Source organism: Labrus mixtus, chromosome 6, assembly GCF_963584025.1.
Source record: "Labrus mixtus chromosome 6, fLabMix1.1, whole genome shotgun sequence".
Lineage (NCBI taxonomy): Eukaryota > Metazoa > Chordata > Actinopteri > Labriformes > Labridae > Labrus > Labrus mixtus.
Genome location: NC_083617.1, coordinates 1,678,466 through 1,703,465, shown reverse-complemented (window position 1 = coordinate 1,703,465; position 25,000 = coordinate 1,678,466). Strand labels below are relative to the sequence as shown.

General features: G+C 43.0%; 1 protein-coding gene and 1 pseudogene across 5 annotated transcripts in view; both read right to left on the bottom strand.

The window, feature by feature from the left end:
* The window catches only part of macrod2 (mono-ADP ribosylhydrolase 2), a 607,882-nt gene that overhangs the window by 339,473 nt on the left and 243,409 nt on the right, over positions 1-25,000 (bottom strand). For all 5 annotated transcript variants that reach the window (XM_061039437.1, XM_061039433.1, XM_061039435.1 and 2 more), the window contains exon 5: positions 14,951-15,067. In XM_061039437.1, the coding sequence (XP_060895420.1) occupies positions 14,951-15,067 (117 nt within the window). The remainder of the gene's footprint in view (positions 1-14,950; positions 15,068-25,000) is intronic.
* LOC132975123 (tubulin beta-1 chain-like) overlaps positions 1-25,000 on the bottom strand; it is a 543,950-nt pseudogene that overhangs the window by 493,339 nt on the left and 25,611 nt on the right.

The following is a 25,000-nucleotide window of genomic DNA, read 5'->3' as shown; positions in this document are numbered from 1 at the left end:
CACCTTTCTTATGGAAGTGTTTTTTAAAGTTTGAGTACTTGAGAAAATAAAATAGATTGTATCCTTTTAGAATTTGAAAAGAGGATGAAAGGATGAAAGGATGAAAGGATGAACATTTGACGACCTTAACGGGTCATTTGTGTAACAGAGGTGTGACTGATGCAGTAACGCAGAGTCGACTGAAGCTGTATTTAAAAAGGGGGGGGGGGGTGTGATGTGTGTCATTTAATGGGTCTCAGAAGTCCTGCCGACATTTCTGCAAACGGGAATATAAACTTTAATTTCCTGCAAACACAGCAATTAAGACGTCACTTACGCTGAGGCACACACAGATCTGGGAAACATCCAACACTGAAATGTTGTCAAAAAGAACTTTTATTTGCTTTTTTATGGAGTCTCATTTCCTTATTTCTCAAACGTGGCGCCCCTGGTAAAGCCAAACACAGGCTCCTGTGTATCGGGCCCACTCCACCATTAGGGTTTATAGGGAGCCATATGTACTTTTATGGGAGGGTTAATGGTGTTTAAGGAGCGCGGCACAGGTGGAAAATCCACAGAACGGCAACCTTGGATATACACACGGGTCATATGATTGCATTTAAGAACTAAGTAGGATAAACTCCACTAACAGGCCACCAAAGTCCCCCCACCCCCCTTTTAACTCCAGCAGTGGGATTCTGGGATGTGAAGTGAGAAAAAAAAAAAGTCAAACCTGTCAGCGTTTACAATCTTAAAAGCCTAATGAGCGGAAGTAACCATCGCAATTTAGTGAATAGAACATCAAAGACTGGGGAACAACTATTTAGGCAGGCTGCATTCATGCATAATTAGCTGTGAAAATGGCACCACAGGAGTCCGCTACTCCCTCTCCTTAATTAGTTTTTATCCCTTACTCTTGGATGAGAGGTAAACAAAGCCATTGGATTAAAAAAACTTTGCTTTTCTTTCTGAGAAAACAACACTGTCAACATGGAGACATCGCCCATAAACTGGGCTCTGATGTCCTGCAGGGGGGAAGAGCTGCAGAGTTCCCTGATGGTCTGAGTCCCAGCTCGAGGAAGTCTGGAGCCCCGCGACACGCTGTCGGGCCAAAAGAGTCCATCCGCAACACGGAGCAAATAATTCAATATGAATGTGTGAGTTAGATGAAGTTGAAACGGAGTCCCATTTTCTTTTGCATTATACAAAATCTGATGATTTAAGAGAATTATTGTTTCATGAAGTAAAATCTAAAATATTGGGGTGAACAGATGTGCAGAAACTGGAACGGCTGTTTCAGTTTGATGTGTTTAAACTTGATAATTTTGTTTCAAAAGCTTGGAGAAGAAGACAGGATATTCTGTTTGATTAGTTTGACTTCTTGCTTTCTCTTTTTGTTTCTTGAGAATGAATATAGTTTACCTAGTGCACTCTTTAATTTATGGTGTCATGTAAGCACATGCGGGCTGGGCATATGGATGTATGTATGACACAATAATAAAATAAAAAACTAAACTATGAAAACAGACAGTTTGATTTAATGTGGGATTGGTATAAAGTTAAAAATCACCTCATCTTACCTTATTTAAAGCCTCATAATATTCTGAATAAACTGTGCAAACACAGGTTTCACATCGTCCCTCCTGACTCAGCAGTCGTCTTTTAGAGACGTCATGAAGGATCGATTCACAGTGAAATTGCTCAGGCAATAAATGGCACAAATGTCAAATCAAATTGAAATGTCTCTTTAAGGTCAGAGAGCAAACACCCTTTCCTTTTATCATATTTGACATAAAATGTGTGAGATTATGGGACACACTGAAGAGGAAGACGAGGAACAGCCACTGTGGAGGGAGATGACAACCAACAAAATACATCAAGACAAGCTCGGAGAAATGTTCAAATTACTTTAAAAAATACCAAAACGGGGCAAAGGTGACCTTTACTTTAAGTTCTCAAATACTTTCATTATTATTTGAAAAACAATTTAACGTTGGTAAATTTCTACACCTCGACTATTAGCAGCAGTCACACATCATGTCTGCACAAAAGACCAGCATGTCGATACGTTTGACTTTCTCTGCTGTTGACTCTTGTCAATAGTTTGGGAGGAAGTCTCGTTTCAAAGCCTCCGATATCCTCCCTGAATCCTTCAACAGATGATGTAAGTGTTGGCATGAGGAAGAAACACAAATAAAACTGGAAGACTTTGAACTCACTTGGGTTGGAAATCAAAACAAGGAAAGTTATCCTGAAAAAAGATCGGCTTGAGTTTCTCAGACACAGCAACCATGAACGTGATGACTGTTTCCTGTTTCTTTATTATCTGTTCTTCTACCCGGATTATAGAAATATGTTTCACCTGCTTCGTCAGGATTGATATACTGGTTCTGTTAAAGGGGACATATTACGAAAAATCCTCTTCAGTGTTTGTGAACATATATCTGTGTAACCTGAGAGTCTACTGACACACAACATGTGAAATAAACCATCCAGTCCTTTGTTTGTGGTCTGCATAAGTCTTACAACACAGAGAAAAATGCTCTGTTTCAAATGTGCTCTCCTTGTGATGTCACAGTGGGATTCTGGTAAAAAAAAATCCCCTCCCCTCCCCTGGTATCTCCACCCATAGACTCCACCTCCAGACTAGAACAACACTTTTGAGCAGGTCAGCCATTTTTATTCTCACTACAGAGGAGTGATGTCTACCTGGGAAAACTCAGGGGAGGGGGTCATTGCATTTAAAGAGACACACACACCAAAACGGAGCGTTCTGAGAGAGCTGGTTTATACAGGGTCACAAACCTCCTCTGGTGCTTGATTCATGTTATATTTTGAACAAAGCACAGCACAGATGTTTCATTTAGACCACAGGGGGACTGTTTGAAAAGGTGGAGGAGGGGGATCATATGTCCCCTTTAAATACGTCCCCTTTACATATCGATAAAGACTGGGATTGTGAAGGAGTCTTGATCATAGTATCAATGATCCCCATCGCTAATCTTAAATATTTTAAGAGTACTGCTGTTATTGACCGGTGATTTCAGTTTAATGATCGACAACAACAAGTTTGGGAGCTAAATGTTGGAAATCAGTAATATGATCTTTTATATTACCCATGGATGCATAAGATGGTCAAATGAACCCCTCGGTGTTGTTTTCATGTAATATTTGTATTTTTTATAGTTAATTTTCAATGTTAAAAAGTGAAAAATAAACAATAATTCAACATGAAATCTTCTGCTGCAAGTAAATATTTGTTAATCATGGGTCATTTTTTGACCTACTTATGGACGAGTGTTGGGTCCAATCACTTGTGCACAATGATGTCCCGGGGGTACTGGTGTCAGAATCCTTATTAGGAAGAAAAGCGTGCGTGCACCGTGCACCGTGCACCGTGCGCGTTAATGCTCCACCTCTGGGTGATGAGCCCTCTATACAACACAGCCTTCATTATTCCGGTCGTTCTCTCGGACAGATGGGGAGGCAGGACCGCATTAGAGCTGCTGCCACATTCCACTTCAAACCTGACCTTCCAGCGGTCCCACTTCATCTGCCACCCAGAAGCCCCCTCCTGATGCATCACTGTCATTCTGGGGCCTCAGACATGTCTCCCCCCCCCCCCCCAACTCTTTTTTCCCCTGCAGAACAACCCACCCGCCACACAGGCCATGGCTGCTTTTGCACCCCATTACTCTAAAGGCCTCTCACCTCCAATTTTCACCCTTTTTTTGGGGGGTGAGACCACCACACTTTCATTCTGCTTGTGTTTACCCGATCAGTCAAGACCCCCCTCCCCCCTTCTAGTTTCCTGTTGATGAATGACCGTTGGCCGTCTCTCTGACAGCTCGGCAGCTGATGCCACATAATTACAGTATCACCGTTTAGGCAAAATTACCAAATTACTCCAGTCCTCAAGAGGCCTGGGAGACTGACAGGCCGGCCAACAAAGGAAACACAAATAACTGAAAAGAGGGGCACATGGAGGACTACTTGGGCTTTTATGGAGCAGCAGTAAAATTAGGTTTGTTCTGTTCCTTGAGAGTGCACCCTTTACAACCAGCGAGCAGCCAGAGAGCGAGTTGATTAGCCTCGAGCAGCAGAGGCACTTTTCCTCCTCATAAATAATGCCAGCAAACATCTGGCCTCTCCTTGATATCCTATCTTTCCTTTTCAAACCCAATTTATTCAGTAATTAATAAATCTTGAAATCCTGCAGTTTATAATCACCAAGACTTTTTAAAAAATGTCATCCTCACAGCAAGGTCTCTCCATGATCTTTAATTAATTCAAGGTTTGGTACTTTACTGTTTTTAGAAAAACGCTGCTTTGTTTGAGTCCACATTAAAGGATCAATCAGTGAGATGTGTAGAGAGTGAGATGATAAAGGTATCTTACTATCTGATCATTAAGGAAACATGTTGAAGTGCTGGCTTCTCTGACAACAATGCAGCAGCCAGTATGTCCTCCTTCTAACTTTAGATTCTGCTCCTGACTTTGTAAGAAAGGGAGTGGTGCAAAGTCTGGATGCATGTGAAGAGCATTGTTGTAATAGTTTAAGTAAAACTGTTTATAAATAAAGTCTGTAAACCTTTCTGTGTTCTAACCTCTCTCCATTTTTCAAAAGCATCTCCAATATTGATCCTAGTTTGAGCACGTTTCTGCTCGTGGAGCTTATTAGAAACATGCAGAGGCTTTTTAGGTCGGGTACAATCACTTCTATCTGAACCACTTCTCTTGACCCGCTTCCATCACTGCAACACCTGTTGACCTGATAACTGCTCTCATATCTGACAAACCGAGGGGCATCCAAAACGGCAGTGTGGGGGGTGCCAATATTGATCCTAGTTTGAGCACATAAAAACAGAAAGTGATGATTTGCAAAACATTCAAAGCTCATATCTGATCGATTTCTGCACAAAGACAACGAAGGGCAAATGTAGAAACTGAGGACTTTCATTGGCTCTGATGAAATGATCGCCTTTTTGGAATTGATGCCAGCCAAACCAAAGGTTATATGACATTGTTTTATAATCTTCAAAGTTTCTTCTTCTGCTTCTGACATTGTTTCCTATTTGTTTTATTTATTTGTTTACCTTAAAGCACCAATCAACACCAAGATGAACCCCTTGTGCTTCTTTAACTACTCGACAATAAACCCCAAATTTTACTCTGATTCTAAAACTATCTAACATGTGAGTAACTGTCCCGACTTGACGGCATAATAACTGACAGACAGTTGAGTGAGGTTCCAGACTTAAAACATTCAAAACAACCCCGACTGTCTGAGAAAGTCTGCGGCAGACCCCCCCCCCCCCCCCCATCTGCTAAATGGAGTGAGCCTAAAGTGACAAAGTGACATTTATGATGTGAGTGCTAACAGTGAGCAGTGGAGACGGTGTTGACTTAGCACCGGGTCTGTCTGAGGCTGAGGCTGACACCAGAGTTGAGTCAAAGCCGACTAATTTATCGCCAACAACAAAGAATTTCTTTCACACTCGCCTTGAATCCAAAATGAGGGGTGAAAAAGAAAAACCCACCTTGGAATAGTCACACAGCGCTGATTTGATTCATCATGTGGAGATAAAGTACAGTCTGTTCGGTCGGCCATTTAATTTGTTAAAAAGCAAAAAGCTGACGTGGTTAACAATGCACTACCTGTGCAGGAAAAACCTCGTAAAATGTGTTATTTTTTATAATTCAGTGTTGAGTGATTTCGGCCTGAAGAAACTCAATAAACCTGAGATCATAAAAATCTGTTTAAAGCAGTGAATGAACAAAAAAAAAGGCATGATGGTCAGGCAAACAGAAGGATGTTTTATGAACAGATCTTTAAATTTGATGCAGAAAGGAAGTCTTTAAATGACTCATTGTTGACATGCTGCAGGAGACATTTAAATGCATGAAGAGAATTCATCTTGAAGAAAATTTTCAGCACAGCATCCTTCCTCGATAAACGAGATGTACTCAAATTAACAAATGAAACGCTGCCTGTCGGCCATCTGAACATGTCAGCTCCTCTGTATGTGACGGGGCAAAAAGACTGGGGCTGCGGATACAAACAAGCTCGGCAGAATGATAATGTTCATGGGAGTAATTTAATCAGAATGGGCTATATGTCACTTACTAATAGTGGGTACTTTGCTGTGAGTTATCTGTGTTTGCTGAGTGGAGAGAGTCGGGAACAGACGGCCCCGGTCTCCCAGATTAAATAGGGCATGGGAAAGACTCCTTGCGCTATCAGGACGGAGGATTTATCACAGGCTGATGATTAGTATTATTAGCACAGGTGCAGTTACAGTAAACACCAGAGACTCCTCTGTGTTTCACACTGAAAGGGAGCAGGAGATAAAGGAAGGCGCTGGGCCTGAAAGTGGGGTGTGTTTCCCAGAGGTGTTTTGTCTCACTGTGGTACTCTGAGTTCCAGTGGAGCTCGAGAAGCAAAACATAATGTGTCTGAAACTTCTCACACAAACATTCAAACTGCTCAGTCAGTGGGAACAAACAGCTCCACGTGTTGAGTGCGATGAAGATTTAGCACACTCAAGTAAATTTAACTCGAATAGCAAAACAGAATCACTCGTCCTGTATTGTTATGTTATGCTCTTAATTGAGATAAGTGTATGAACCAAACCACCTTCCCCTGGATTAAGCTCCTGACACACCAAGCAGACGGCAAAGAACGAGTGTCAAAGAAGGCGATGAGGTGTACACACCACAGAAACTAGGGCGACCATCTAGACCAACGGCCGACAATCGGCAGACTATCGCGTCGCCTTTTGTCTTGGCCAAAAAGTAGCACTTGAACACACCGCAAAGACTACAGCCGACGGTCAATCACCACGTACGATCTGCTCATGAGAAGAAATAACTCTCCATGCCAGCAGGGGGCGGTAGTCCGTTGTTATGATACCAGAAGACCATTTTCACACCGCTGTCGCTCACCACTCGTATTATAGGTCGTCTACTAACGGAGAATAATGTCTGATAAAAAGTAGAAAATGGCGCTGGCGTTGTCAGCTCTTTGTCTTTTAGTGGAAAAAGAAAAGAAGAGGAGGAGACAAATAAGGAGAAACCGCACTAATGGGTCAAAGCATGGATACTACAGAAATTAAACCTCCCAACAGCCAATCAGAGAGATTCCTTTCACCGACCCAAAAAAAGGCAGACGGGGGCCGACGGGTTGCGACGGAGCCGGACACACCGCAAAAACTAAGGCGACGACCGCTCACCGACGGTCCAACTAGGACCAACAGCGGACGATCTCCTCGGTCTGTCAGGGTCTTAAAAGTGGAGCGGGTTCTTCTCTGTAAGTGTAAAATTGAAGAATATTTTCACTTCATTAATAAAGATGAAACATAGAGAGAGAGGCCTTGTTATGACAGCAACACGAGGAAACTAAATGTTGGCCCTTCTTTGTTCTTTCTAAATATGATGCATTATTTAAAGTATATACTTAGAGCTCAGAGAGGAACGGCGGGCGAGGGAAGAGAAAACAATAAACAGCACAAACGTTTTGAACTGTCACTCTGAAGTCGCCCCGGGGACGGAAACAAAACTGGGTAAAAAGATTTCAGATGAAACCGGAGAGTGAAAACACTCGATGTCTATCTACGAGCTCCTCTGGGACATTAACTTTCTAAAAGCAGACCTCCAGTTTGAACTCTCTGAATACTTTCTAGGTCTGCTGTGACAGCCCGGCCTCCAAATGTGCAAGTGCAGATTAACCTGCGAGGACTTTGCTGAACGCTATTAGTGTGAACCTGACGACCTGCATAATAACCGTGAGACTCACACGGCCGCAGGTCATCCTCAGATGTGTCAAACATTTAGATTATTAGAAAGCATTGTCATATATTCACAGAGTTTTTTAGAAATAGGGTGAACAGGAAATAAGATGAATAAGAATACAGATGCACATTAACATTTTTCAGCGGCTCATATTTATTCTACGGTTAGAGGAAAGAGATAATTATCTAGGTTTTTACGAACATCATTTTATTCTGCTTCTGTCCAACAGCTGAAACTAGAGCCCGACCGATTTATCAGCCGATATTAAGCACATCGAGAGACTGTCAGTATCGGCGAGCGTTATAGCAGATATATGCCGATATTACAAGATTGAATTACGAGTCAAAAAGTGTTTCATATGAGTTTATACTTGCAGTTCTCTTTCACCAGCAGAGGGCGCTGTATGGATTACAACCAGCATCATCACTCTCCAGAGTGTCGAGCGGTGATACACATACATGCCCAGTTACTTTCCAGTTGGACGACCATCTTGTCTTCATTAACTGTATTTATTTTAAGTAATTGATATCTGCATTTAAGGGAAAACGCAAAAAAATGTGTAAATCTAAATCTATCTCTACAGATCGAGGATAGATCTATCAAAGATATCGGCAGATATATCGGTATCAGATTTCTTTCTCTTCCTGATATCGATATGGGTATCGGCCCCAAACGTCCTATATCACTCAGGCCCTAGTTTAAACCAACTTCCTGTGAGCCATCACAGTCACAGTAGAGTAGTGTCTGTACAACATGAGTCTGGTTGTGCTCGAGGTTTCTGCCGGTTAAAGGAACGTTTTTCATTTCCACTGTTACTAGTTAAAGTCTTTATCTGTGATGTTTCACACTTAAATGTAGAAATCAAGTATCTCCTCTGAAAATAACTCTGTGAGTCATGACTGTCTACAATGGGTGTAACACCCGAGTCCCACTGTCTGTGATGTTTTCAGAGTTTTCAGAGTCCTATCTTCAGTTTGTTTACATCGCCGGGACGGCCGGCTGACTCCTCCCCTCGTGTATAAAAGTTGTTTAATTGAGGGACTAGAGAAAAGAAGAATAACATACTGTACTCACTGCTTAACTGTGTTTCTAGATCACGCTCATTTCAGGTAAATTTACATGCAGTGTGAAGATACGAGCATAATAAAGATCGCTAGCATTAGCATGCTAACACAACAATGCAGCGCGAGTTGTTTTGGTTTCATGCTGGTGCTCAAGGGCGACATCTGCTGGACCAAAAAATCACATATAAAGACTTTAAGTGTTTCTTTGCTCATGATGGATTCATGAAATGTCTCAGTGTATAACAATAACACAGACTAGAGTCCAGACCTGTTGTTTTTCTTATAGATCCCATCTTCTCCTCAGGTTTCCTTTTCATAGATATTTTCAGGAGTGCAGATGTGAAAATGGTTTAAGATTTCAGGGACAAACTTCCTGATAATCTCTTCAAATTTTCAGGAGCACGTATGTGAAAACAGCTTTTATGTGTCTGTTGGGTTTATTAGGTAAACATATAATTATTACATTTTTTAGACATGGTGCATACTTAGACTTAAACATGCGGTTAATGAAACTATCTCGTAACTCTGCACCACATCCTCCGGCAGTAAAACCGTAAATATGGCGAGCAGGCTTGTTCCACTTGACATAATTTCTTCATTTGATCATCAATCTACCAGCAGATGAGTAACTTGTCTAACAGGAGGGCAAATAGACAATTTCCTTGTCAATTTGATGTAGCAGACAATTTTTGGGAGTCTTTTCCGCTATGGTAGGCGGGTAATTACTGTCATTGATTAATAATCCCGGGCCGGCCCTTCTAATAATCAGTCCCACATGTGCTCGGCCCCGCTTAAAGGAAAAGGCTCATTTGCCACTGGGATACACAACCCAAACTGCTTAGTGAGATGTAATGGAGAGCAATTTTCTTGTCTTAAGAAAAGAAGGGGGAAAAAAAAAAGGTTGAAATGAGGCGGGTCATTTTCCATCCCCTCAGCGCATCAAATCTCCAAACAAGGACAACTCTGATTTCAGATCCTCTGCTCACGCTCTCCGCGGCGGGCAGTAAGTCGTTTTCCAGGAGCAGAGGAAGCTTTTTATTGCTTTACCAGTTATTCTGAGTATCCTGTTTAAACTGTAATTCCTCTATTTGTTACAGAAATAACAAACTGCCCAGCTCAAGCCTCAGCAGAATGAGACGCAGCACACTGCAGGTGATGTCTTCAAATAGGGATGGAGGGTTTATTTCAGGCCTGCTGGGGGTTGAGTTTGAAGCCAAGACTAAATCCCTAAAAAATCAATTAAAAGTGAAATCATTTACAGTTTTTTTTTTCTGCATAATTCAGATTTACTTATTTGCAATTATGTGCAGCGGAATAGATTTCAGAGGAGAGGGTCCCTACAGAAAAGTGCAATCCTCGGAGAGATTGATGTGTTTATAGAAAAAAAAAAAAGAGAGAAACGCTTATGTTGAGGGAAAGCCATGAAGAAGAAAAAAGCTTCAGATGGAAACACGGAGCTCTGCCAGGATGTAAACGGTAAACGCTCCATCTGTCTGCGTTCTTCTCGCTGTTGGAAGAATAGACGAGCCACCATCTGCAGATCTGTGTCAGCAGAAGTTATTTCATACAAAATGAGAATGTGATTGAACATATGTAGAATCCATAAAGAGCTGCAGATGACATTTTGTGTCCATTAAAAAACATCTTCTCAGAGGCAGAGGCAAAGTTATCCCGTCGGATTGGATTACTTTTTCTGTTTTGACGAGTAGTTTGATAGTTCTTTGATTTAAGAAATCTGTTAGCCTCTGTTAGCTTCTGTTAGCCTCTGTTAGCCTTTGTTCGCCTATTTTAGCCTCTGTTAGCTTCTGTTAGCCTCTGCTCAGGTCTCTGTCAGCCTTTGTTAGCCTCTGTTAGCCTTTGTTAGCTTCTGTTAGCCTCTGCTCAGGTCTCAGTTAGCCTGTGTTAGCCTCTGTTAGCCTTTGTAAGCCTCTGTTAGCCTATGTTGGTTCTCTGTTAGCCTCTGTTAGCCTTTGTTAGCTTCTGTTAGCCTCTGCTCAGGTCTCAGTTAGCCTGTGTTAGCCTCTGTTAGCCTTTGTAAGCCTCTGTTAGCCTATGTTGGTTCTCTGTTAGCCTCTGTTAGCCTTTGTAAGCCTCTGTTAGCCTCTGTTAAAAATGTTTAACATCTGTTAGCCTTTGTTAGCCTCTGTTAGCCTCTGCTTGGTTCTCGGTCACACTGCTAGCATTATAAAGAGCCGTAAAGGTCATCATCAACTTTAATTTTAGCCTCTAAAATCATCGTGGTTTCCCTCGTTTGCAACGATAACAAACAAAACGCACGATAACCACCGTCAGGCACGAGGCTGCAGAGCTACAGATTACACGTCTTAAACTCAGCTGTGCAGAAAAACAGAGTCAATACATCTGAAGGTACAATAAACTAATAAACTACAATACAACTGTGAAATCACAAACACCCACGATGACCACGAGATTCATCCAGCTGATTCTCTCTTTTCACAGAGAAGACAAAGATGTGAAAACAATCTGACTCAAACTGATTCTCTCTCAACGACATGTTTTTTTATTTCATCTTTGTGCATTAAGCACCTCCGTCGATTATCTCCGTTGAGCCCTCTCGCCTCAGAATAATGACACGAGGCCATTTGCTCGAGTCAATCATTCAATTAAACAAATATTAAAATTAATTTTGTGTCAATTTTAATCATTTCATGCATTTAGCTTTAGCCACAGCAGCTCATTAGCATACCATTAACTTTTTAATGAATCTAATACACAGAGCTTTGACCCTTTTCTGTCGACGCCCACATCCAAACATCGCCGAGCCGAGGTCCATTTAGAAACCTGAGTGTTGTCCTGTTTGTTTGTTTACTTGGTTTCATAATCAGGCGAGGTGGACAGACGGGTGTGTTTGTGATTCCATAAACAGAATTGATTGTGTTTCATAATGCGAGTGTAGGAGGAATAAAAAAAAAAAGGAGGCAGAGGCAGAAAATTAATGGAAAGAGAAGAGGAATCCAAATGTTGGAGCGAGGAGCGAGCGAGACGTCTCGTCAGAGCCGCTGTCGGTTTGTGCGAGCGGACGAGGCGGAGGCGGCGGCGGCTGACAGCGATCACAGGGTGGAAGATAAGACGACGACGACGCGGCTGGAAGTGAAGATAGCTCCCCAATATGAAACGACGTCGCGTTCCCACAATGTGTAACGAGGTATCAGCAGAGAGAGAGAGAAGATGTTTGAACCCAGAGATAATTACAATAACAGCAACACGCTGGCAGCATGATTGCTCCCAGGTGACATCGCAGGTTATTAAATTGTCCCTGTTTTTTTCGGGGGGGGCCGTGCACGCGCTCAGGAGCCGGCGCCGCCTACAAGAGGAGTGACTCACAGTTTATCTGCTCCCATTTGTTTGACATCTTTACGACACACGGCGTATTAACGCAACCTAATTTCATCTGGGGCCTCGATGTCTTCTCGGGGCCGTCTGGTGGAAATCCTTCAGGGTTAGGTTAGCCCTGCTGGGACGCCCGTCTCGAACGAAATTACACCAAGTGACTCTTTTTTCTTCTTTCCATCCTTATAGTGTTTTTCCATTTTCAAGTTTGCAGGAGAAGAAGTTCAGGACAGGAACTTTGAAAAGTGACACAAAACTGAAGAAGAGACTTCAACATGATGAGATCATAAAAACAGAGCGAACCTCCCGATGACAGTAAGAGTTATGTGATCCGTTAGCAGAATAAATCAGGGGTGAAATATCAATCAAATTATGCAACTAATTGCTCCCTGAATGTCTTTGTTTGTGTGCAGATGACACTCCCATCCAGCCTTAGAACAAGCACCAATCATATTAATTATCCTCCCAATAACAAGTCCCCCGATTTCTTACTAATGAGTTTGCAGGAATAATAAATTATGATTAAAGTGTTTTTATAGCGTCGCACTTTTTGTTTTGGGGGGAAAGGACGCCTGTGATGATGTGCAGGTATGAAAATCTCTTTATATGTAGGTGTGTGTGTGTGTGTGTGTGTGTGTGTGTGTGTGTGTGAAGATTTAAAAAGTGTCATTTGTCAGGAGACGGGGAGGGGAGTGGGACGCAGGTGCAGCAGACCCCAGGGTTGTCTTAAAGTTATCCCAGAAGGATAACCACAAAAAATTGCAAGCGATCAATTGGAGAGCGGGAAAAAGAAAAGAAAAAAGAAATTGCGTCGCATTGAAAACGCAGAGAGAAGCTCTCACTACCTCTGAAGGTGAGATAATGAGTCAGCACAGAGCGCAGGAGAACCCAGAGTATATATACGCTCCCCACACCTGGGCGTAATCAGAGCCCATCCGTCACACACACACACACACACACACACACACACACACACACACACACACACACACACACCTGACTGCAGCGAGCTGAGTGACCTCACTGTCATTTATTCAAACTTCACAGAAACTTTGGGCCTCGTTCACAAACAGATTTCTCTTCAAAACTCGTCTAAGAAGAATCTGAGAAAAGTCTGCAGCAGTCCATAATTAGCATAGAAGACTCTTATGCCCATATAAGGGCGTGACACTGCAGGGTGGTGTGCACACAAAGAGGCCGCACTGGATCAAGAAGAGAAGTTGAGAGACATCGGGAATGCTCAAATCTTCAAATGATTGAATGCTGGACATTTGTGATTCAGAAAGTTCAGAAGAAAACCTACTTTGGATTCTTGGCGCTGTAAACTGCAGAATTTTCCGCACCCATGTTCATAAATTGATGAACGCCACGTCCTTGTAACCTGGAAGCTTGTGTATGTTGTTACTAATTAGCAGAGAGAAATGGCCCTTTAATCCACATATGAGACTGCAGGGCCGTGTGCAAACACAGAAGTCACACTGGATCAAAAATAGAAATAGACAAGTCCATAATGCCCAAATCTAAAATCTTAAAACGACTTTGTGCAAAAAAGATGAAGTGGATCTAAAGTGGATGTGGTGCTGCTCAAAAGGAAACCAAACAGGCTGATTTAAAGTCGTGATGTTTAGCAGCGTCAGTCGTGGATATAAAATAAACACTACGAGCAGATCCATCAGACAGAACTGTCAAAAGAAATAATTCAGAACGCTGAAATCAGAAAAGGACGCTCACAGGATGAAGTGAAAAAATTCAATCAGGTGGAAACAAACTCATGAAACACAGGAGACACTGATTATATCTCATGTTCCTTCAGAATAATACGATTTGACAGAAGTCGACATTTAGTCGAAAAGTATTTAAAATACTTGTGTGTGTGTGAAGGTTTGAACTGTTGTGATTTTGTGTTTAGTTTAAAAATAATTCTTACCTGGGTGCCGAGTTTGTCCTCAGAATTTCACATTTTGCAGTTTAAAACAAACATTGCATGATAGAAATAGAAGCTGACCCTATTTAAAACATCTTTCAGAAACATATGAACGTGCAAAATAAAGACAAACACAACATGTTATGTCCTGGGCTGCGTCTCAAATCGCTTCCTCCTCCCTCCTCACTATATAGTGAGTTATATGTAGTGGACTATATCGTGCACTCACTCAGAAAAAAAAACAAAACATGCCTGACATTACTCGCTCGCCGGCTGCTGACAGTGACGTCATTGTCTAACAACGTCTGAGGATCACAGCCATGTTGTCATATACCTCAAATGTGTGAAGAGTGCACCTCAGTGTTTGTAGATTTGTTTCCTCACTATGACAACACATCCCAGATTAAAAAGAAAAAAAAAAGAAACTGAACTTAAAAATGTGTTAATGAGTTTTCAGAGCAGATTTCCTCCTGAGAGCGGCGGCTGAATGAGGCCGATGACCTCAGACTCAAAGTGTGACGCATGAGCAAAATCAAAGAGCGGTGCAAAAACAACATCAGAGTATTTGTGTCCATTCAAATGATTTTCTGCATCAGTACTACTCCTGTGTAGTCCAGCAGCTGGCTCAGGAGCCTCAGGTTTTTGTAAATGAAGCTATTTCCTAAAAACCATACAGATGAACGGCTCGTTGTGCGATACAACCATCTAATGTTTATACCGCTAAATCTTAATGTTCGCTAACTGTCAGCTAATGTAGCGCCTTGATTAGAGGATATTCCTCCTGCAGGACGTCGGTGCACACATAATGGAAACAAACAAATAAATAATTACTGGTACTCACATCTTGCAGGGAGATCGTAGCCGCAGGTGATCTTGGCTTTGCCGGTTTCACAGCCATTTAGAGAGTGGCACTCATCATAGAGACAGGACCCCGCCGCTTTGTGGATGCAGCCGTCGACTGAAAACACAAAACAGAAACACAACGAGAAGGTGAGGCCGACCTGAGGAGAGGCATGTGGAAAGATCAGGATACACTCGTTAGCGGTTTGTCGAAACAAAACAGATGTTTACAGAAGCAGGACGAAGGAGGAACGAGGGGCGCTGAAGTCCTGCTACATGATGATGATGATGTCATACTTTCTGCTGCATGGATTTATTTAAAGATTAAGAGTATTAACAGCAGCCCAACAGAACAAACTTACTGTGACCAGTTTATATTTTGTAATGAATGTGCAGATGTGCAGACATCTGTGTAAACTTAATGCATGCATTTCATTTGAGACGGCATCAGTCTGCAGTCTGCAGTCTGCAGTCTGCAGTGTTTTTAACACACTTCACTGACTACCTGAGTTACCGGACTTTTAAAGAAGAAAAAGATAAAAATAAACTTTATTGATCCCCCATTGGGAGAAATGTCTTTGTTACAGCAGCTCAAAAACAGTTGTATAATTAGTAAAAAATGGCAAAAAGTTAAAAAACAAACATATTTACATTAAGTAAATAAAGCAAGAAATAAAGCGAGGTGTTCTGACACTACTACCACCCGACGTCCCTGACGCCCAGCCTCCACCCTCGGACTGTGTCGCCCCACAACAACCGCCGTCCTCATTCATGCTCGGCCTGCTCCGACCTCCACCTCAGCGGACAGGAAGTGTGGACAACAGGAATGAGAGGAATACAAAGGAGAAATCCTTCCTGCATATTATCCCATCTCCTCCCATCCCATTTTTTGATTACTTTGATAATGTTAAAAACTCTGAAACCCTGAATGTGTGCAAAAGATGGAAAAAGTCTGACGTTCTTTGAGCTGTATCGCTCTGCAGGAAGTCGTCTAAACGAGTTACAGTCGGCACAGCGATCACACATTGTGGTGTACTACATCTACATATCCTATAGAGAAATGGTAAACATGAGTTTTTCTGTACAGAACCAAAGCAGTTCAGAAGTTTCATCGTTCATGCTCGTCTCTCATGGACCAATCAAAATCAATAAAGGGGCGGGGCTTCAAATATCAACTTTGTCAACAACATTTAGAGGAGAAGCTAATCTGACTCGTCCTTTTCCAGGGAACAATTTCAAAGTCTACAGCTGCAGCTGACCTCCTGATACGATGCCTTTACGTTTGTTTTTGATGCTTTCTTTGTGAGATTATAAAACCGACTTCAGTCACAAACGAGGGGAAGTGAGGGGCAACTTTCGTAACCTATAGCAACAGTAAACATGTGAGAAGCGCTCTGAAACTAAAGGTTATGAGCAATCAATCAATCAATCAAACTTTATTTATACAGCACCTTTCAGACAAATTAAATTGCAGTTCAAGGTGCTTTACAAGAGTGCAGAAAAGTTATTGATGAAAAAGTAGTTTATAAAATCATCGAGTGAGTAATGCACAACAATAAGAATTAAAATTAATACATAGGAGAAGAATATTTAAAATTGAAGTAGGATAAAAAAGACAAAACAATTATTTATTAATTAAGATTTGAATTTATATAAAGCACTCAATAAAAGCCAGACTGAATAAATGAGTTTTAAGTTTTAATCAAATGGACAAAGACTCTGAACTCTGCAGCACCCTCAGCACCCTCAGCCCCCCCGACTCCCTCCTCCTGAAAACTGTGTGAGTTTGTTGTTTAGTCAATTTTTTGTCCACCAAAAGCTGGAGCTGACAAATCAGGAGATCAAATGGAAAAGTCAACTTGCATATTAAGACCTTCTCCTCCTGGAAAATAATTCAGGGTTTAATCATTTACAAACATGGAGCTGAGTATATTTGGGCAACATAACAACCCCATACAGCTTTGCACAATAGCTACAAGATGGAAGAGACAAGAGGGGGAAAGTTGACCAGGGCTCTGTGACTTTGCGATGGTTTCAGGTTCTTTTAACATTTTAATTTAGTTAAGCTTTTAATACTTGTATCTGAACATCTCCAGGAGGAAACATCACAAAAAAGTGTATTTTTTCCACAACTGCTGATGATTCTGTCTGGTGACTCTTTATGTTTTTAAATGCCCGGGTCCTCCTCTCCTCTTGGTGGGGGGGGGGGGGGGGGGGGGGGGGGTCGGGCCTGCCATGGCGCTGCTGCGCTTGTTGCTGGTAAATATTGACGGGGCCCAGGAATGGAATTAGCTGTGCTTGGATCTAATAACGCCTCCACACACGGTGAAAATGAGACTGTTCTTTCCTGTAATCCCTCTCTGCTGTCAACACAGATATACAGTCAGATCATTAACCGTCCTCTCTGCCCTGTGGGGGGGAATCTGTCTGTGGCCAGGCCTGTTAACGATGTGGATCTGTGTTCTGATTCTGTCGCGTTCCCTCTTGATGTCTGTGTCCCGGTTCTTCAGAGACCCCCCCCCCCAAGGTTTTAATTTTACCGGGTTAAGGCTGCGATACACTTTGATTGATGGCACGTCTTACAGAAGACGGCGCAGAGATAGAAATCCACATTATCCGTCTCTGAAAGCCTGACATCCCTCCAAGAGCATGTTATCAATCACACTGAAACATCATAAAGTCCTCCTCAAGTCGTCCTGTAAAAATCCTCACAAGCCATCAGAGGAAGAGAGAGAGCGCTGGACAAACAGCGAGTCTTTTCTCTTTGTGAAGACTTTTTTTCACAACACGAGGCGATCTTATTCTTAAAAGCTCAAATGAATCAGAGTCGAGATCGCTCGCAGGATAACTCGAGTTTACATTTTCTGAGCTGATGAAGAGAAACTGTGATTTATTTCCCAGATAAACAAAAAATGTGCCTCTTATCGTCATCTGTAAAGTAATAATTATTCACGCGCAGCGCCAAGAAAAAAAGTGTGAAAAAAAGAGGGCTGAGATTAGCTCGACGCTATCTTCAGAAGAATGTGCTTTTTCCCTTTCACGTCGTCAACGCACACAAAAGGTCTTTTTGATGAGGGATGGTCCTCCTCCTCTCAGGGATGAGTCGACCACAACAGCTGGGCGGAAGATTTCTCCGGCTCTATCAATCATCTTTAATGGAGTGAGGGACAGGCGGCTGACAGAGACGGATCCTGATGGAGAAAAGTAACGAGTGTGACAGCGATGTTGGATATCGCTCGGCTGACAGTGAAAAGCTACTTAACACAACAGAGCGCCCGTGTAGTGCTCGTTTTTTATAACATCCACTGTGCGATCATCAGCTGCACTTATTTGCATCATAACTGCCTCTCGACGGCTCGCAAACATGAAGAGTTAAACGCACAGGCTGAATGACTGCTTCTCATTTATGTCCACATAAAAGTCGTTTTGCGCCCTATAACGGCATCATGTCGTCTTTTCTTTTCTCGCGGTGTGAATGAGGCTTGAGAGCTTAAGTGTGCTCACCTGTGTGTTGCATCTTTATTCAGCAGTGACAGGCCGTCGATATTTTCTAACATCTCTATATTCCTGCTGACAGCGTTCAGTGTTTGCCAATGAAGGTAAATCGATAAATATCCACCCCGTTCCTCGGTGTTATTAAAGTTTTACGAGCCTTCATGTAAAGTTATAATATGGATGAAATCTTTATGACTTCATGCGGGGCTCCACGTTTACAACAAGACCCGCTTGGTCCCCGGCGCCCGACTTTGAAGACTACAGGCCAAGAAGATCCAACAAAGACAAACAGCAAAACATGCTTCTTTTTCAAAGTACTAAAATCCCAAGAAAAGAACCCCCCCCCCCCCCCCCCAAAAAAAAAAAAAAAGAGGAAAACCGAATAATCGTCCCCCTTGGCGGTCTCAGAGGACGGGTAAAGATTTGAGGTAGAAGAGAAGGAACACATGAGCTGTAGTATGTACTGATTATGCCAACATGCAGTATGTGAACAAATGTGAAATCCACAAAAACTACCCGCATGTCGTTCTGATTTGAGAAAGATCTACACTCTGCATCAGACCAGGGACCTTCAAGTTCCTTTTCCCACAATGCAAAACTCCCGGTCAGAGATCATAAAGACAGACAGCTGCATCCATCACAATCAGACCAAACCCACACAAAGAGAGCACCAGTTATCTTTGTTGATTCTCTAAAATCATGAAAATCTAAATGAATCACTCACCAGCTGCATCCACAGACTGGAGACCAGCTAAGACCTGCTACACACTAAAAGATTTAAAACATCTTAAAATGATTTTGAAAATGTGAGAGAGTCCACACATGACGACAAATCATGATGGATTAACAGTTCAGGTCTTAAAGTGTGTGGAGAGCGACGAGACGACCAACACATTCATTCAACCGGACACTCGATTATCAAAATGTGAAATCTCTCTTTAAGAGAGAACAAACTGGTGGCTAAGCTAAATGTGGCTAGCTGTTAGGTGGTTCATCCATTACGGTAAACAATTTGGTCCAACTCCTGAGTTTGGCTCCGGCCCCCGAGAGGGAAAAGCGATAAAGATAGTTGATATCTGGAAGAAACAGAATCATGTTTTGTGCAGGATTTTGGACACTTTCAGCCTCTCTTGCAGCTAACCTGCACACCTCATGTTGTTCCTCGAACCTCCATTCTGACCTCCAAAATTAAAGCAAATGAGGCCAAAATGACGGACGGAAAAGGGACCTTAGAGGCTGCACGTCACAACTTTAATCCCATACTGAATGCTAATTACTCCGAGATCTATTTGTTATTTCATTGGCTGACTCATCCCCTCATGAAACACACAAACAGGAAGCTGACAGGCTGCCTTTACACTTAAACATGATGTAGAGTGAATGTGCTGCACTACAAATGTACTAAACATTTTAAACCTAAAATATAAAGTGTCAATTTAAATACAACTTAAAGCTTAAACTTAAAATACAAAATATAAAAAGAGTAGATATAAGTGGACAGTGATGGACTAACAGATGTAAACAGAACTATGTGCAGTAAACCAGAAATATATATATATATACAGAGCTATGTGCAAGTAGGCTAAATACTAAATGATAAGTTATAAAATGTGATATTCCAGATGTTATTTGATGAAGAAAGTACCTCGGTTGTTACTTTAAAAAACCTCTGTATATTCTGTGTGATTTCAGGTAGGAGAGGTCGCTCTCCTCAGAACAGGTGTAAAGCACACTGCGATGTTTTTACAGTCATATAAAGGCAGCCAGGTTAAATTTAATAACGCTCTCCTCCAGTTCGCAGCACTCCCGCAGGAGTCCAGCTGCCTCCCCAGACTCTTCTCCTCATCGCCGCCCGGCTCGGCTGATCTCTTACCTACGAGCACCTTGGGAACCCGGCGAGCAAAAAGCACACGAGCTGCCGTGTTTCATCCCAGAACGCCGAAGAGTAAACCTGCAGATAATGGCTTCATCTTCTGCTCCTCCTGTTCATGCCTGCATAAGCTGCACAGTGAGTGTGAAACACTGTTGAGTGTGTCACCGTGCATGTAGCGTCAGCCGCTCCCTACAAGCCGGCAGGTTTGTTCACAGAGCTCAGAAACGCAGAAGAAGATGCTGAGCTGATCCGGCTGGGAGCCTGAAATCTTGTAAATTTAATTGACATGCTTCACGGGACGGGTGGAGAGCCACTGATGCATCGTGGACTGTATGTGTGTATGGGAGGAATCTCTCATCTCAGATTCTCAGATTGCAGAGCACGCTGTGATGCAATGTTGACGCCTCTAGAAGCCGACCGACCAAGAGTGCAGATAAATGACCACATGGAATCTGTCTGTTAGGGAGCTGACACCACCCGTCAAGTTACCAAAGCTCATGTATTGTTTCTGTCCACTTAGGGTTGTTATAAGTATTATTCATCTGCCATAGGGCGCCACAGGAATGACTCCTAAAACCAAGAAGTCAGTTAGCATTTTTAGCGCCATCCTCTCAAAGTCAGCGGACATTTTGATGTTTGTGGTTAAACGCCTGAAATAAGGTCTGTGGTTAACAAAAAATTTCTGTGCATCATTAAAGTCTTTCTATGTGATTTTTCACACTTAAATATATAAATCAAGTATCTCCTCTGAAAATAACTCTGTGAGTCATGACTGTCTACAATGGGTGTAACACCCGAGTCCCACTGTCTGTGATGTTTTCAGAGTTTTCAGAGTCCTATCTTCACTTTGTTTACATCGCCCGGACGGCCGGCTGACTCCTCCCCTCGTGTATAAAAGTTGTTTAATTGAGGGACTAGAGAAAAGAAGAATAACATACTGTACTCACTGCTTAACTGTGTTTCTAGATCACGCTCATTTCAGGTAAATTTACATGCAGTGTGAAGATACGAGCATGATAAAGATCGCTAGCATTAGCATGCTAACACAACAATGCAGCGCGAGTTGTTTTGGTTTCATGCTGGTGCTCAAGGGCGACATCTGCTGGATCAAAACATCACATATAAAGACTTTAGAGGCGGTTGCTAACAAGTGGCTAAATGAGACTACAGTGGTTGTCGGGGAAATTAAACGTCATCACGCCGGACACAAACGGCGGGAACTCGCTCACTAGTCCGCCTTACAGCTTCTAGTCGTGTTTTAAGCGCTCTTGCAAACTCTAGACAAATATTAGGTTAACAAACAACTCACTAGGCTACGGTTTAGCTAGCTAGTCAAAACCGCTGATTAGCTTATCGGAGATCGTCTGAAGCATAACGCTAGTGACGTCACAATCATCCGACCGTGGTGTAGTTAGCTTGTAGCATAACGTTAGCTTTTTACTTCTGTCGGCCGCATTAACGCTTCAAACATCATAAAAATGGCGTTCATCTGTGAAGATTATCCTGCTGAACAAAACGCCTACGCTTCAGAAACGTGTGTTTAACACAGAGATTATTTTCTGCAATGATCCAAAATCCCAGATGCTAATTCTCGACAGACCCGATGGCGACGCTACTTCCTGGTTGGCCTACAAAAATGTGGTCATTTGGTTTTGTTCTCTATTACGCAGCTCCACGGTCAAACCTCATGGCGAGTACATGTAACACGTCCACAGCCTCACTTGTTATGAGTGGATCAGGATCATGTCTGTGTCCGTCCTAATTAGCCGCCATAATTATATTCAAATGATAAAAGAACGAGTATAAACGAGTGCGCCCAATCATGATGTGCACCTGCATCACGGCTCTGAAAGCTGATCAAAGCAAACCCTCTCTCTCTCATCCCCCCCGCCTCCTCCGCCTCCATTGTGAATCACATTTCAGGCGCCTGTTCCCCGGCTATGAAATAACACCACCGCCAGCGCCCACTCCCGCGAAGAAGTCTTTATGGAGGACGTTTTCATTTAGCAGGTTTAATATTCCTGCAGCAGCATCTGCTTCTGTCCACACCGCCGCTGAGGCCTCCTCGGCTACCGGCTGAAAAACACAACCGTTAATACCTCATCTATCTCTCCTCGCAGCCTGCCACTGGCTTTAGGGGCGGGGCCTATGTGTGGGACAAAAACATTTAGTCATCTCCTGTGAGTGCCTTGCTCAGAGAAAAGCTTCCCCGAGCAAGACCACTCCAGCGCGTCCACGCGGCTAATGAAGATAACTGAGAGCGGTGGCTGGACGGCGTTCCCTCTCAACTCGTAATGGGAACAGAGGAGACGAGTGTGTGTGTGTGTGTGTGTGTGTGTGTGTGTGTGTGTGTGTGTGTGTGTGTGTGTCAGTTTGAATTAGTTACTCAGCTGTAACCTTGGCTCCTGCCATTGTTGGAGACACCTCTGCCTCGTCCTCTCAAGGCTCCTTTCCCACATGCATTAAGGGACTCAGCAAAGCTCTGTGCTCACGTCTCCCTGAGCTTTCTCCCAGGCAGCGCGGCGAGAAGAGAAGAAGAAGAAGAAGAAAAAAAAAGAAGAAGGACGAAGGGCTTTCAATCGCTCCCTCAGACACAATGAATACCTGCTCTGCTCTCATTACAATACCCTGCTTTTCAGAAATAGTGTCAGCTGCAATTTTCTCTCCTAATTATTTCCCTGCTCCTCTGAGGGTTGGGTTCAGGACTGGAGCCAGAGGAGGCAGCACGGGGGTGGGAGGGGGGTGGGAGGGGGGAGGGGGGGGGTGAGCTGGATTCTACCTGGAGAGGACCTCTATCAGTCTATAATCTGAGGAGTCGGGGAGAGAGAGAGACAGGCGTTTCATATCCAGGTGATGTAACCTTCTCTCTATGCTGCTGATCTCAAGACTCCTCTTCAGGGCTCGCACACAAACCCCCACAAACTTTTATCAACACCCTCACACATGGGAGTTTTCAGTTTCCAAACATTTTTCCTGAATCCATTAAAGCGTATATTCCCTCTCACCTATTTTTTAGTATCCATGGCAACAACATATTTCTCTCCTCTCTCTCTCTCTCATCACTTTTGAGAGATCAAAGCCCCCCTGCACGGTTCCACCTCTGTGATTTACGACACCATTTTTCTACTCAACTAATTTCACTGAAGGAGATAATGACATGGATTAGTTGCTAATCAAGTGCCAATCAGAGGATCTGGCTGAACTAAATGTCAGGTTGAATACGCTCAAGCCATTGTGGTTACTCCCTTGTGATTCGGGATTATGTGTCCTAATCACAGTGATTTTTTTTAGGATTCACCAGGAGGAGCCGGGAGCCGCTCTCTACTGTACCCAAGTTCCCAGGAAAAGGGATAATAATCTCCAGTTTTTACATATAATACCCAGGTAAACGAGGGGATTTGGACTAATGGCATGTCATGCTGATACTCACAGATGTTTCTCTCCAAAGTGACATAAAATACCTCAGGCTTACATGACTCACTGCTCCCCCTGAGACTGTGTGTGTGTGTGCAGGAAGCGGAATAAATGACACAACAATCACAGGTTTGCACTACAGCGCAGAGGAAACCCTGTTGTTATTATTGTTACAGTTCAGCCCGGGTTCGCAAACATGTCAGCGCCGGATTGAAACGCTTTTTGAGCAGGCATCAAGGAGCGCAGCAGTTTTTTTCTGGAGCTATGATGACAAACTGTGAGTCACATTAACAACAGAGCGGTTTCTGAGGAATGATTTCATGTTGACATACAAACACCGCGAGGCCCTGAAGCATCCAAACTTCATCTGGAGTTGTTTTAATGAAGCGGTGTAGCAGCATCAATGTAGAGGACAGGACATGATGGGGATGTGTGGTAAGATGACGAGGTATAGTACGAGCATGATCCGGCAAAAAGAAGAAGAAGAACTGTTATGATCACATCTGAAAATGGAGGCTGGTTGCATAAATCATAAAGTCTGTCCTGTGTAAATATGTCTCTGAGTCCTGACTGTCTACAATGAGGGAGAAGCTCGAGTCCCGCTGGCTGTGTTGTTGTCAGAGCCGTGTTTACATGGACGGGACGGCCGGCTCCTCCCCTTGTGTATAAAAGCTGTTTTAGTCAAGAACTAGAGAGAAGAAGAAGAACATACTCACTGATTATTTGGATGTTAGTAAGAGTTTTTAGATCACGCTCATTCTGTGTCAGTTTACATGAAATGTGAAGCTACGAGCTAACTAAAGAGCGCTAACATTAGCATGCTAACACAACAATGTGAAGCTACGAGCTAACTAAAGAGCGCTAACATTAGCATGCTAACACAACAATGCAGGACACAGGCGATTGCAGCTCGGAGGTGTGTCTCTGGAGGAGGGCGGAGGCTTCAGTATGGAGGAGGCGTGGCCAAACAAAAGTTTGTTTTGGTTTTATGCTGGTGCTCAAGAGCGACATCTACTGGATCAAAAAGTCTCACATTCTTCCTTTAAATAACAAACTTCATTCACTACATGTCGCCGTTTAAATACTTGCACGGGATCGTAGCGGTCTTGGGCAGACTCCAGTATCAGTATATCTAGTCACTCCCCCCCTCCTATTGGCTTGAGCTGAATTCTCCTGATAATATCCTGCTGTGTTCTCACATCAGCTCACTCTGACTTGCTGCAGAAACTCTGGGTGAAGTCTCTGTCTGTCAGCGTTCACACATGTAGC